The 15931-nt window shown below is 41.3% G+C and overlaps 1 protein-coding gene across 1 annotated transcript in view; it reads left to right on the forward strand.

Moving 5' to 3' along the window:
- Positions 1–15931, forward strand: part of LOC126457965 (serine/threonine-protein kinase ATR) — a 359569-nt gene that overhangs the window by 258587 nt on the left and 85051 nt on the right. The window contains exon 30 of the mRNA XM_050094723.1: positions 25–318. Coding sequence (XP_049950680.1) covers positions 25–318 — 294 coding nt within the window. The remainder of the gene's footprint in view (positions 1–24; positions 319–15931) is intronic.

A 15931-nucleotide genomic window follows, 5' to 3' on the forward strand; every position in this document is an offset into this window, starting at 1 on the left:
CTACTTTATATTTCTCTGTTACAGGTTACATATTGCACATGAGATGGAACAGATATCTACACTACTTCATTATCTTTTGTCAGGCGAAAGCAATCTCACTTCTGGAATTAAGAAAGCACGACAGCTTTTCGCAAATTGGGATGCACGATTTAAAGTAGTCCAGCGGTCATTCCATGTTGCTGAATGTGTTCTCCGTTTTCGTAGAACATTGCTGGGATTGTTGCGTGATGCTGTGGCTCCTAGTTTTTCACAGCTTTCAGAACTATTCGACCGTGAAATTGGAACGAGTTGGCTGCAAAGTGCAAGGGCTGCTCGCAAGTATGTATCATTAGTATTATTATTTTGTGGCGTTGCTTAACATGCAAACAAAAAAATCTGATATGTGCTATTTCTGTTTGACTTCAGGGTATCTTTCACAGTGATTGATAGGAAAGAAGTTTGGTTAGAGCCCATAGAATTTATTCTTTCTGAGAACTATTTGTAGGACTGTTAGAGGGTGTGGATTTTATTTTGTATCAGTAATCCGAAAAATTGATGTATCCCCTGAGAGTGCAAGTCCGTAGTAGTCACACTAAATCAGATAATTGGAAATAAGCAAAGGACTTCAAATTAAAAACATATCTGCCTCCTCCTAGTGATCTGATTAATTTTTTAATTTTTATTTTATTTTATTTTATTTATTTATTTATTTTGAGAATAACTTTTCAACTCCAGTTTATTTTAGGTTCGGTATAGACTTCTCTAGTGAGAAAGAGCTATGTATCACAAACTCAGTTCCAGCGGAAATGGTGTTTTTGTGATATTGCATAGGTCTTTTATTGTGCTCGTAAAATTCCTGTAGGCAAGCAAAAATGATATGACATGAAAGACATTCTACATGCATGTTGTAAGTCCTGTCTTAACAACAGGAAACAGAGGGTCACATTATCAGAGGACACTATAGGTTTTTGTGTGGAAAACATTAAATATGGTGTCCAGCAAGGTTCAGCATTAGGCCCACACCTGTTCTTGACCTCTGTAAATGATTTACCCAGGATATTGCTGGACTCTTCAAAAACTGTTATATTTGTTGATGAATCAAGTTTGTGGACAAATCAAAGCTGCTGAACACACGCGTACCAGACACAGCAAGGAAAATAATGGAACAGGCTTGTAACGGGTTCGCATATAACTACTTAATCCTGGATCATACACTCATAGCATTTGATTCCAAACAAATATAAATTACTTGCAGGTACTAGGAATAGAGATCAAAGGGTGAGGCTCATGTGTAAAGTTTGTAGGCATCCAGTTGGATAATAAAGTGAGTTGGCGCACCAGTACATGAGTAATAAACCAAAAAGCCCATTTTTGTCATCTTTGTACTTATAAATCTCTCTTATAGTGTTGACCTGCACACGGGGTTGATGGCATACATCAGTTGATACTGTACTACGGAATAATCTTTTGGAACAATGCAGCTAAGATCAAAAAACATTTATTTTACAGAAGTGTGCGGTAAGGATATTCTGCAACAATAACCAACATCTTGCAGGAGCCTCTTCACGTAGCTAAGTATTCTTACATTTACATGCCAATATAGTACCCCGTCCATGATATATGTGGTTAATGACAAGAGTGCAAATGGGATGAACTGTGCAATTCACAACCACAATATGAGAAATAAAAATAATTTTCCTATAGACTGCACACTTGTCTATGGTTCATAATGTTGTTTTTTTGTTCTGCTGCTAAGGTCTGAAACAGGTTGCTGACAGCAATAAGGTAGAAAATTGAAAAGTCCCCAGTATTTAAAGGCAAATTAAAGTAGCATTTTATAGAACAGTCCCATAATTTCATCAGTAAAAATAATCTTCGTGATCTGAACACTGCTTAAGGCTAATGTTTGTATGAAAGCAAACAGAAAAGTGATACCTCTGAATTTGTTATTCTATTTTCACTATCAGGTGAGGTATTACAAGTCATACATCTTACGCAGTCAACTTTCCTGCTTTGTTGATGCAAGTGACAACTCTCTGCCACCAGAGGGCTCCAAATGTTGCATGTAGTGTGTAACATGGTGATGTGGAATGTAATTATGTTGTTGTGTAAGAAACAGCCTGCTTTAATCGAGTTTCTAAGTGTGAAAAATATACCTCCAATTAAAATACATAGAAGAATGAAAGCTGTATACAGTGATGATTGTATTGAGATCAGTAATGTGTGACGTTGGGTTGTTCGTGCTCATAATGAAGGAAATGATGGTACTAACCTCAACATGTCTGACAGAGCTGAGAATGGCTAACATTTTGTGCAACCGACTAGACTCATTGGAATCAGGTTGGTGAATTCATGAGAGAAAATTGTCAGATAACACAGACACAGCTCTCAGGTAAGTGAGGCATATCACAAGAGCATGTACAGGTCATCATTGCAGAACTGCGGTACGGAAAACTGTGCGCACAGATGGCTTCTTGAGTTCTCACTCCTGGCATGAAGCAGAGGTTATTGGATATCTGTCAACAATGTCATTTGCATTTTGAGTGTGAGGGTGATGGGTTCTTTAACAACATTGTTACAGATGATGAAACCAGGGTTCACCATTTTGACGCCAAAAACAAAAGAGCGTCAATGGAATTTCACCACAAAGGACCACTGATGCCAAAAAATTCAAGATCATGCCATCAGCAGGCAAAATCATGCTCACAGTGTCCTGGGATGTTCAAGGTGAGCTGCCTTTGGAATTCATGCCTAAAGGCACCACCATAAACTCGCAAGGAGACCTTCAGAAAACTGAAAGCACCTATTCGAAGAGTCCACACATGAAGAACCCTGTTGTTCAGCATGACAATGCCAGACCACGCAAGTGCTGCGACACCCCAACAATCTGATGCCTTCGGTTCACTGTCATCAGTCATTCTCCTTTCAGTCGTGACTTGGCCGCATTTGGTTTTCATCAGGTTCCAAAAATTAAATAACACCTTTGAGGATGTCACGTTGATAGCAATGAAGTGGTGTAAGCAGAGTCGAGGTTGCGGCTCTGTCAACAAAATCCAACATTCTTCAATGATGGCATCAACAAACTGATTTCTCATTGGGAGAGAGTATAGACAGCCCACAATATATTGATTAAAAGTATGCAAACACTTTGTTTGAAGTATTAGATAAAAACAGCAGCTGAGTAGTTTATGAGGAGGAGCAGTGCCTTTTTTCAAAGTTGGTAGTATGCATTACAGAAGTATTCTGCAATGACTGTGCCTACTGTTAATGTGTAACATGACTTTTTCCACATCCCTGATGCCTCTCATTCATAATACAATTTATGGAGCACAGAGTGTGAATGAATGAATTAGTTGAACTTTTGCCTCACCTATTCTAACTGTATTGGAACAGTGTATAACATACTGTTAAATGGGGTAATACTGGACGGAATTTTAATATTCTTTGAGGTAGTCTCACATAGAATATTAAATTCATGCGACAAAAAGTGCAGGGTATTTATGGTGACTTTAAAGAATAATATGATCAAAGAACATGAATTGAAAATATTATTTAAGTAACTACATCCTAACAAATAAAACTGTCCGATCTTACTCTGTGTGATTTGGTAATTGTGGATGCTCATTGAATTTTCATCCAGAGTTCCATATTTCCCTCTAATGGGGTAATTTCCGACACAAACTACCTTTTTCAAAAATATACATTCTTAAGAAATCATTTTCCATGTTTAGAAAATATTTTACACATTGATTACAAAATATTTTACACATCTCCAGAAAACATTTGACACATGTTGAGACATTCTGGAAATATGATTTCACTGTCTCATAATTCACTTCAGCACATTGGCATTTAATGTTCTCAGATAGTTGGATGTTTAATATATGTGAGTGACATTGTTAGGACGAATATGACCCCTGTGTTCCTGGCATGTTATAAGAAAAGTGCTTTTTTCTTCTTCCATATTTATCGAGGTATTCTTTCACTGTGTACATCATCAGAGGTAAAAGGAAAACGCCAATATGCAGTCCTTAAGTTACTGTGGACAAGTGTACTCTCTTCAATACTGCTTAAAACAGAAACTTTCCAGCCATTCCAAAGTTTGTATTATTAACTTTATTCTCTAATGTTGAGTACGGTATGTTAAATTTGCTTGAGGCCTTTCTGTATGACAGTTTTCCTGAGCTTACATCAGCAAACCATTCAAATGAAAATCTTAAAAAGTGGTATAATATTTTTAATTGAACAGTGAACAAAAAACTTACATGTCATTTTTCAACATAGTCTCCCTAACATTAAATGCATGTATTCCACTGCTTTGGAAGTGCATATATATCATGATGAAAGAATTCTTTTGGTCATGTGTGTAGCCAGTCATGCACTGCGATTTTCACCTCTTTGTTATTTCCGAAATACCTGCCTCCCATTGCTTCCTTGTGTGCACTGAGTAGATGAGCGAGATCTGGCAAATAAGTAGGATGTACCAGACCTTCAGATTTAATTTCCTGAGTAGTCTCAACTGTCTTACAGGTTGTATGCTGTTGGGCATTGTCATTGTCATGCTCTTGCAATACTCCTGAAGTCAGAAGTCCTTGTCATTTACTCCTGATTACATCCCCTCAGGGGCTCAGCATTTGTTTGCTGAATACGGGCTTGGTGACCACGTGGTTCCTGAGCACCACCAGTCCTCTGTCACCATAAGCTCTGGTCATACTTCAACGACCACCGTGCAGCGCAGTGGTGGAATGTTGTGTGTTTCGGAGAACAGGGGTCTTGGCTTCATCGTCTGGACTGCAAGGAAGGTACCCACCTCTGTGTGTGTGTGTGTGTGTGTGTGTGTGTGTGTGTGTGTGTGTGTGTGTAAAAAAAAAAAAAAAAAAAAAAAAAAAAAACCACCCTCAACCTCAAGGTGTGCTACATGCTGAGGAGATGAAACAGTCTTTAGCGAGCAACCTCTGGGGCACCTGCCGCACCTCAGTTGAATTAGGCTTGCTGAGGCATGCAGGTCTCTGCCTGGGTAGACAGTTGTTTCCCTAGCGTCTCGTGGGATCCTTATGGAACTGTCTCATGAAACTACTACTCCTGACGGGATGGGTGTACCGTCAGGCAACACCTACCCTCAATTCAAAGAGAGCATTGTTGGTCAGTCCTCCCGAAAAGAAATCTCCGAGTAATAGTAACAGGGCATTAGTGTGCCTTAACACTTTTATTGTAATCAAGCGAAATGGGGGAAGCTTTGAGAAGATATCCCCTTTCTATATTAACAAGGAATTGGAAGGTATTGCTGGGTCTCTGAAAAGTGTCAAACGACTACGTAATGGAACGCTCTTGATGGAAACTGCTAATTCCACCCAAATATCTAAGCTTCTGGGATGTAAGGTCTTAGGTAACTACCCAATTGAGGCTGAATTGCATAACACCTTTAACTACAGTAAGGGCGTGGTTACCTGCTCCGATATAATGGAGATGGACCCCGCGGAGTTGCGTGAAGAGTGGAAGAATGTGGGCGTCGAGGAGATGCAGAATTATATGAGGAGAGTCAATGGCAAATTGGAAAAATCGGCAACGTTTATTCTAACGTTTAGTACTCCCGAATCACCGGAATATATCCTAGCCGGCTATATCCGCCTTAAAGTTCGCCCATTTGTTCCTAATCCCATGCTATAAATGTCAAAGATTTGGCCATACCACTTTGGTATGTAATGGGGAGGCTACATGTGGCAATTGTGGAGGCTCTGCTCACGAGTCTGGGACTTTTTGTACACTTTCTCCGAAATGTGTTAACTGCTCTGGGGATCACCCAGTGTGGAGCAGAAAGTGTAGGGTTTACAATGAGGAAAAGAAAATTCAAGAGTTGAAAGTAAAGAGACGCATACCCTGTGGTGAAGCTAAAAAGGCTTACAAAGCCGTCCAACCACCAGTTTTTGCAACTTCTTTTGCATCAGCCCTTAAAACACCAATAGCTAAGTGTGATGCCTTCACACAAACTCAGACCACAGATTCAAGTACGAGCACATGCACTTGTCACTGTACCTGTGGGGGAAACGCTCCACTTGCTACTGATGTCGCTCGGAAGCCGTCAGCAGTGGTCTTACCACCTAAGCCTGATACAACTCCCCAACTTCAGAAGCCACCTAAGCCATCCCAGCAACCCAGGCAGCCTCCTCCTCCTGTCAGTAAAGAAAAACATTCTTCAAAAGTAGTTCTAAGTCCAAGAAAGCGGTAGGTAAGCCTTTGGATCGACGAGCGCTCTCCCTTTCTGATGGCGACTATGCTCTTGAAGATATGAACTTCCTATCGGAAGGACTAGAGAACGCGGAACCGGCTAACATTCCCCCTGACCTCCCTGGTAAATCACCGCCTCCGACGGAAAAAGGAAAGAGCCACTATCGCTAACCAATGGCTTCCATAGGGACTTCTGTCTTGCAGTGGAGTTTGAATGGATATCGCTCACATTTGGAAGAACTGCAACTGCTGGTCCAGGATAAACCTTTCTGCATCTGCTTACAAGAATCGCATCTTAAAGTCACAGACACACCTACATTACGGGGTTATCACATATACAGGAAAGACACTACTACTGTAGGCAGGACTAAAGGTGGAGTGGTTATTTTTCTTGATGACAGATACCACTACTCTGCTGTCCCTCTTACCACGACCATCCAAGCAATTTCTGTGAAAGTTTTCCCTACGTTTACATCACAGTGTGTTCTTTGTACCTGTCCCCCCCCCCCCCCCCCCCCCCCCCCCCCCCCAAATGACACTTTGGACGCGGACGCACTGGCAGACCTCTTCCAGGCACTCCCGCGCCCATTCCTTCTTTTGGGGGACTTCAATGCCCACAATGTGCTGTGAGGCTCAGTTACTACTTGCTCCACAGGTCGGCTGATCGAGCGACTCGTCCATTCTGAGGATATCTGCTTTCGGAACGCGGGTCAGATGACTCACTTTTCCAAAGCTACAGGGTCTTTTTCAGCTATTTATCTTTGCATTTGTTCCTCAGCTATTGCAGATTCAGTTCAATGGGAAGTGGCTCCAGATTTACATTCTAGTGACCACTTCCCAGTGTGGATTCGTCTGCCGCCTAGGACAGTGACCAGCAGGAGACCACGCAGGTGGATGATACAAAGGGCAAATTGGTTCAGTAGAGTTGACAGGCTATTTTTGAACGAAAGGATTGTGCACAAGAGGCGGTGGCCCATATCACTCATGAGATCCAAAGGGCTGCTGCAGAGTCCATCCCCAGATCTAGTAACCACCTCGGACGATGACCTGTACCTTGGTGGAGTGACAACTGTCAATTGGCAATCAGGGCCAGACGGACAGCTCTTCGGAAATTCAAACAGTGTCCAACTACAGACAATCTTCATGTCTTCAGGACTTCAAGAGCACATGCAAGGCAAGTGATCAAAGAATGGAAGAGGGCTCCCTGGAGGGAATTCACAACTTCCATTAATCGGTGCACTTCCGCTGCACACTTTTGGGAATCAATAAGATGGATTTCAGGTGAGGGTAGTCCACATCCCCTTATGGCCTTGTCAAATAATGGGGTCTTGGTGGACACGCCAGAAGAGATGGCTCACGTTTTAGCTGAACACTTCTTTATTGTTACTAAGTCATCCAGACAATCTCCTGCTGTTCAGGTATTCTGTTGGACTGCAGAGATGAGAAAGCTCAATTTTTTCTCGCGTAATGAAGAAGTCTACAACTTTCCATTCTCAGTGTGGGAACTGGAATCAGCTTTATCTGCAGTCAGAGACACTGCTCCGGGTCCTTATGAGACCCATTATACCATGCTTCATCATCTGTGCCCTGAAGGGAAAGGTCAGCTCCTGTCTTGTTTCAATCAGATTTGGTTGGATGGACAGTACCCCATGACTTGGAAAGAGGCAATTTTAATTCCATTCTGGAAACCAGGTAAGGACCGTAGCACCCCTAACAGTTATCGGAGTGTCGCCCTTACTAGTTGTATGGGTAAGACTCTTGAAAGCATGGTCAACTGCTGCCTCGTCTGGGCTGCTCGAACCCCGAGATTACCTGAGCTGCTCCCAGTGTGATTTCAGGTGCTACCGTTCCACTCTTGACAACTTAATTCTACTGGAGACGGCATTACAGGAGTCCTTCTTACGCCAAAACCATATAGTTTGTGTGTTTTTTGACCTCGAAAAAGCATATGGCACTACTTGGAGGTACAACATCCTTTGCCAACTTCATGAATGGGAACTACGTGGATGCCTGCCGCTTCTGATCCAATCCTTTCTCGAGGACAGGTGTTTTCGTTATCGCATTGGCGATGCCATATCTGATTGCTATGTTCAGGAGAATGGTGTGTCCCAGGGCAGTGTCCTCAGTGTCACATTGTTTGCCATAGCTATCAATGGCATTTCCTCTGCAGTCAGGAGCCCCATCAAATGCTCTTTGTTTGTGGATGACTTTGCAATCTTCTATTCTTGCTCTGATCTTAAGACAACGACAAGGCAGGTACAACTGACCATTAGGAGGCTGGAAACCTGGGCACAGACAACTGCTTTTCGGTTCTCACCTTAGAAGACTGTGTGTGTCAATTTTAATCGTGCTCGTTGGAGTTTTAACCAACCAGAGCTTACAATGGGGCACCGTATTTTACTTTTTCCAGACACAGCGCGCTTTTTGGGTTTATTATTTGACTCAAAATTAACATGGCTCCCACACCTGAAAGACCTATGAACAAAGGGCTTCCGGTTGTTGAACATTTTGAAATGCCTTGGCGGAAACACATGGGGAGCTGACATGTTCCGCCTCCTACAGTTTTATAGGGCATTTGTTCGATCACGCTTAGACTATGGCAGCGTGGTCTATGGATCGACCCATCCTTCCTACCTCTGGATGTTAGCTGCTGTCCACCATGTGGGCATTCGGATATCAACTGGAGCCTTTCGGACCAGCCCAGTTCAGAGTCTGTGTGCAGAGACTGGTGAACCACCACTCTGGATTCAGCGACGTATCCTTTTGGGTCGACAGGTGCTGAAAATCTCAGTGTCACCCGTCGTTGGCATTTAGTCCAGTAATCCAACTCGCCTTCGAACGACTGTTCAGGAATCGGCCGCAAGTGACCCAGCCATTTGGTATACGTGCTACGGCCTGCCTCAAGGATCGGGAACTCTCGGGCATGAAAATACACGCCAAGGGATGGAACGCACTGCCACCTTGGTGTCTTCGGAGGCCCAAAGTGATTTTAAGCTTGATGCTGCACCAAAAAAATTGTACTTCAGATATGGTTTTTACAACTTTGTTTTCGTCTATTTTGAGTTTGTGCCATAGTTTTATCATTATTTATACAGATGGATCCCAGCAGGGGAATGCTCTCAGTTGTTCTGTGGTTTTCCCTGATAGGATTTTTAAAGTGTGTCTTCCAGAACAATTTACAAATTATGATGCGGAGTTATATGGCACTCTAATGGCACTGGAGACGGTTCACAGAAATCGCCGTACGAGTTTTCTTGTCTGTTCCAACTCTCTTATTGCACTGCAAGCGCTTCACCAAATGTATCCGGTAGACCCACTTAAACGCCATGATAAGGAGGTAATCTTTTGCTGGGTACCTGGCCACGTTAGGGTACAGCATAACGACATTTCTGATAAAGCTGCCAAGGAAGCATGTTGGGGTGGTGCTGTCCACCAATGTCCCATCCCGTTGCACGCCATTATCTCATTTTTTGACAGATGCATCATGCGTCAGTGGGAGACTGAATGGTTGCAGGTGTCGGACAACGAACTATGGTTGCTCAAACCGACCACAAAAGCTTGGCGGACTTCATGTCAGCCTCGCCGCTGGAAGGAGGTTTTGGTTACCAGACTGTGCTTCAGGCATAGCCCTTTCACACATGGCTTCCTCCTCCAGGGGGAGGATCCACCTTTTTGTGAAGTTTGTGGCATGCCGCTTTCAGTTCGACATATTGTGGCTACGTGTGTCCTGTATACTGATAATAGGGCAGCCCTTGGTCTCGCTGGAGATCTGCCCACTGTCCTCGCAGATACCAATTCCAGTGTTAACAGAGTGGTGAAATTTTGTGAACTATCAGCCCTCATCCATAAACTGTTGGGGACAGCCTTCGTCGCCACCCATGAGATTTCATGTTGACTTTTCGTCAGGGTGCTGATGACCGTGATGTCGAACGCCCCCTCAACCCAACTCATCATCATCATCATCATCATCATACACCTGATTACAGGGTCAAGTTTATTTTGTGGCATGTCTGAATAAGAAGTACTCATTACTGTCACTGCCCTATACACACAATGCTTCAAAATTACTCCATTTTCATCAAAGAAGTGAATGAACATGACTTTCCCAGAAGATGGTTGAGTTCAGAGTTTTTTGGTTTCTGTGATGAGCTGTGGTGCCATGCCGTGCTTAACCTTTTCATGTCTGGTCGATGATAGTAGACACAAGTCTCATAGCCTGTAACAATTTTTTCCCAGAAATGCATCACCTTCAACATGGAAATGATGCAAAAGTTCTTCACAAGCATCGACTTGATCTTTCAATTTGACAGTCAGCTGATATAGGATCCATCTTGCCAGTTGTGGCTATTGTGTAAGACCACAATAAGACACAAATTTTTGTCACCTTGCAGATTTATTGGTTATATTTCTTTGAATGCTGTTAAACTTAAAGTAGATACAGTAATCTGAAATACATGATGCAAAATCTAATGCGTTGTGCTACATTGCCTCTCTAGACTCGCCGAAACGTGGCATCAGTGTTGCAAGCACACCTTCACATGTGCACATTTTGAGGAGCTTCTGCTCATGTGCAACTGGTGTGACGTAATTGCCTTATGGACAAAATATATACGGATTTGATAAACAATGTGCACTGTTCACGGAGTGCGCTGCTAGCACTTAACCATTCAACTATGATTTTACGTCAATCCCGCCAGGTGGTAGCACACTGCAACAGATTTTTGTCCACATTCGCATGGCTTAAATCCCATTAGGTGGTAGCACACTCCACAGATATGCCAATTCATTCACCATGTACTAAAATTAGATTGGACATCAGTATATGTTATAATTATACTGATAGAAAAACCTATTTCGTGGGGTTCTGAATGAGATATATTACATTTTAGATTTTTCATACTGTAATCCACGCGATGTGCTGAGAATCAAAGCACATCATTGTCAATTGTGTGACTGTAGCATTTATTCGTGCTTCTGACATCTTTTGATGTTATGGTGGGTCAGGTTTATGTAGGCTCATGTTCTATGTGTATCCAAACATTCACGAAAAGCTGTCTCATTGGTTTCTCTTGATATTCATTTAAATATAGGGAGGTTGAAGAGAGTGTGCTTTTGGCCCTTCTGTCTCTCAGTGCTTTATTTATATTGTAGTCAAGTGACCTTGTTGGTAGATAGTCCTACATGAATTTAGTAATTTCTGCAAATGGCAGTTTGTGTTTGGAGTTGATTGTTTACTGTGCAGGAATTGGCTTTCCTGTTCAATGTCAACATGAACATTGTTGAACCTGTATTAAGCACTAACAGAAAAGAAAATTAAAAGGAAGAGTTAGCAGCAAAGGAAGTAGAGTCTCCCAGACCAGACCCGTTGTCTGAGAAAGTGACGAAATCAAATAAGCGAACATTTGACAAAGATATGTGTAATAATCATAAGTTGTTTTGTGGGTATGACATAGGAATGCCTGATTTTCAGCCTCCAAGTTAATTTGTTAACTAGTACATGAGTTAGAAACCTTTTACATTTGTCCGGAAAAATGAAAAAAAAAAAAGGATGAAAACTCCCACTTACACAAATATGTGAAACGGAGAGTAGTGAAAGCTTAAACATTATTTTGTTCTTGCCATAAAATGTTCTTAATTGTGTACAAAAACAACAAAATTCAACAAAAACAGTACTTCCTTTTTTCAGACAAGTTATGCGTATTATTATTATTGTCAGTGGCTGAAGTTGTACAAATATGTTGATAAGCATAATTGTTATACACCTAGATGCTATTAATTCTGCACGCTCATATTTACAGGGTTATAAATACAAAATCAAATAGGGGTAATGCAGGAGTAGGTTTAATAATGAATAAAAAAAATAGGAGTGCGGGTTAGCTACTACAAACAGCATAGTGAACGCATTATTGTGGACAAGATAGACACAAAGCCAATGCCTACTACAGTAGTACTAGTTTATATGCCAACTAGCTCTGCAGATGATGAAGAAATAGATGAAATGTATGACGAGATAAAAGAAATTATTCAGGTAATGAAGGGAGACGAAAATTTAATAGTCATGGGTGACTGGGATTCGTCAGTAGGAAAAGGGAGAGAAGGAAACATAGTAGGTGAATATGGATTGGGGGGAAGAAATGAAAGAGGAAGCTGCTTTGTAGAATTTTGCACAGAGCATAACTTAATCATAACTAACACTTGGTTCAAGAATCATAAAAGAAGGTTATATACCTGGAATAATCCTGGAGATACTAAAAGGTATCAGGTAGATTATAAAATGGTAAGACAGAGATTTAGGAACCAGGTTTTAAATTGTAAGACATTTCCAGGGGCAGATGTGGACTCTGACCACAATCTATTGGTTATGAACTGCAGATTGAAACTGAAGAAACTGCAAAAAGGTGGGAATTTAAGGAGATGGGACCTGGATAAACTGAAAGAACCAGAGGTTGTAGAGAGTTTCAGGGAGAGCATAAGGGAACAATTGACAGGAATGGGGGAAAGAAATACAGTAGAAGAAGAATGGGTAGCTCTGAGGGATGAAGTAGTGAAGGCAGCAGACGATCAAGTAGGTAAAAAGACGAGGGCTAATAGAAATCCTTGGGTAACAGAAGAAATATTGAATTTAATTGATGAAAGGAGAAAATATAAAAATGCAGTAAATGAAGCAGGCAAAAAGGAATACAAACGTCTCAAAAATGAGATCGACAGGAAGTGCAAAATGGCTAAGCGGGGATGGCTAGAGGACAAATGTAAGGATGTAGAGGATTGTCTCACTAGAGGTAAGATAGATACTGCCTACAGGAAAATTAAAGAGACCTTTGGAGAGAAGAGAACCACTTGTATGAATATCAAGAGCTCAGATGGCAACCCAGTTCTAAGCAAAGAAGGGAAGGCAGAAAGGTGGAAGGAGTATATAGAGGGTTTATACAAGGGCAATGTACTTGAGGACAATATTATGGAAATGGAAGAGGATGTAGATGAAGACGAAATGGGAGATAAGATACTGCGTGAAGAGTTTGACAGAGCACTGAAAGACCTGAGTCGAAACAAGGCCCCGGGAGTAGACAACATTCCATTAGAACTACTGATGGCCTTGGGAGAGCCAGTCATGACAAAACTCTACCATCTGGTGAGCAAGATGTATGAGACAGGCGAAATACCCTCAGACTTCAAGAAGAATGTAATAATTGCAATCCCAAAGAAAGCAGGTGTTGACAGATGTGAAAATTACCGAACTATCAGTTTAATAAGTCACAGCTGCAAAATACTAACGCGAATTCTTTACAGGCGAATGGAAAAACTGGTAGAAGCGGACCTCGGGGAAGATCAGTTTGGATTCCGTAGAAATGTTGGCACACGTGAGGCAATACTAACCTTACGACTTATCTTAGAAGAAAGATTAAGAAAAGGCAAACCTACGTTTCTAGCATTTGTAGACTTAGAGAAAGCTTTTGACAATGTTGACTGGAATACTCTCTTTCAAATTCTGAAGGTGGCAGGGGTAAAATACAGGGAGCGAAAGGCTATTTACAATTTGTACAGAAACCAGATGGCAGTTATAAGAGTCGAGGGGCATGAAAGGGAAGCAGTGGTTGGGAAAGGAGTGAGACAGGGTTGTAGCCTCTCCCCGATGTTATTCAATCTGTATATTGAGCAAGCAGTAAAGGAAACAAAAGAAAAATTCGGAGTAGGTATTAAAATTCATGGAGAAGAAGTAAAAACTTTGAGGTTCGCCGATGACATTGTAATTCTGTCAGAGACAGCAAAGGACTTGGAAGAGCTGTTGAACGGAATGGACAGTGTCTTGAAAGGAGAATATAAGATCAACATCAACAAAAGCAAAACGAGGATAATGGAATGTAGTCAAATTAAATCTTGTGATGCTGAGGGAATTAGATTAGGAAATGAGACACTTATAGTAGTAAAGGAGTTTTTCTATTTAGGGAGTAAAATAACTGATGATGGTCGAAGTAGAGAGGATATAAAATGTAGACTGGCAATGGCAAGGAAATCGTTTCTGAAGAAGAGAAATTTGTTAACATCGAGCATAGATTTAAGTGTCAGGAAGTCGTTTCTGAAAGTGTTTGTATGGAGTGTAGCCATGTATGGAAGTGAAACATGGACGATAACTAGTATGGACAAGAAGAGAATAGAAGCTTTTGAAATGTGGTGGTACAGAAGAATGCTGAAGATAAGATGGGTAGATCACGTAACTAATGAGGAGGTATTGAATAGGATTGGGGAGAAGAGAAGTTTGTGGCACAACTTGACTAGAAGAAGGGATCGGTTGGTAGGACATGTTTTGAGGCATCAAGGGATCACAAATTTAGCATTGGAGGGCAGTGTGGAGGGTAAAAATCGTAGAGGGAGACCAAGAGATGAATACACTAAGCAGATTCAGAAGGATGTAGGTTGCAGTAGGTACTGGGAGATGAAGAAGCTTGCACAGGATAGAGTAGCATGAAGAGCTGCATCAAACCAGTCTCAGGACTGAAGACCACAACAACAACAACAACAACATATTTATCTGAAATTAAAAATTTGTGAACACCAGGAATGTATACCAACAAGCCGCTACTGCATCTTGCAGACACGTTATTGAAGTCAGTACGTTGTGAACAATATTTTGAACTGAACCAGTACTTATCTTCAAATTTATGGTTATTTCGTTCAGCGCTATGCATCTGTTCTTCTTTACAAGCTCCTCCATTAACGTAATATTTTCGGCTGTCACTACACAGTGAGCCTACTGTGGTCTTAGGGAATCCTTCACAGAAGCTACACTGCATTTAAACTTCCTGCTCCACTCATCAACTTGCTGCAGCAACAGACATGAATCATTGTACTGCACTGTCATTCTGCTATGAATGCTGTGGATGCTGCTGCCTTTTCCTGCATTGTAACCTTTCTCTGCCACATGTCAGTCATGTTCTGAACCTTAAGGAACCATGCTGCCACCTACCAACTCAATCACACAACTTCTCAAAATTTTACGGAACTTTTATGGTTTTTATTTGAATCACCCTCGTAGTTTACTAGACATGAGTGCAAGTGGAATATGTGAACAGACTACTTTCACATTTCCTTCTTAACATTAAAAAAGTAAATTATAAGGAAATTATGCTTGCCACTTTTTTCTCTTCTAGTACAATGAACGAAGTATTTGCATAAAGATAACAACAGTAATTGTACCCTACCCTGAAAACTGCTAAACACCACCATCTGAACTTTTGTGTGCAATAATGTATATTCGAATCTTCTTGACAATATGTAAGATGTAAACAGCAGAATGTGCATGTGAAATAAGAGCTTGCATTCAGTGACACCAATGAAGAAGAGAAATACGCTGTTCCTGTCCAAATTTACTCCTGTGTCTGATGTTTCCCCATTTTATAGTAATGAATTTCTGATTTGAGAATCCACATTTAATTTTCCCATGCTTTTCTCACATCATGTCAGACAAATGCTGTGATAATTATTTTAACAATTTTCCTTTTTTATGCTTGTCCATCTTCACTCACTCACTCACTCACTCACTCATTCATTCATTCATTGTGCTCTGTAGATCCCATCATGAAGAAGAACCTTCATGGATGTGGATTAAGGCAAGGCATACATTAATATGAGACACTTAACCTGTGTACTGTAGTAACAATAAACTCTCTCTCTACTGTTCAATTCTGTTCAAGCTTATGCCTTCTAAATTTAATGTTGGGGTGGGGGCAAC

The sequence above is a fragment of the Schistocerca serialis genome, chromosome 2 (assembly GCF_023864345.2).
Source record: "Schistocerca serialis cubense isolate TAMUIC-IGC-003099 chromosome 2, iqSchSeri2.2, whole genome shotgun sequence".
In the NCBI taxonomy this organism is placed as follows: Eukaryota; Metazoa; Arthropoda; class Insecta; order Orthoptera; family Acrididae; genus Schistocerca; species Schistocerca serialis.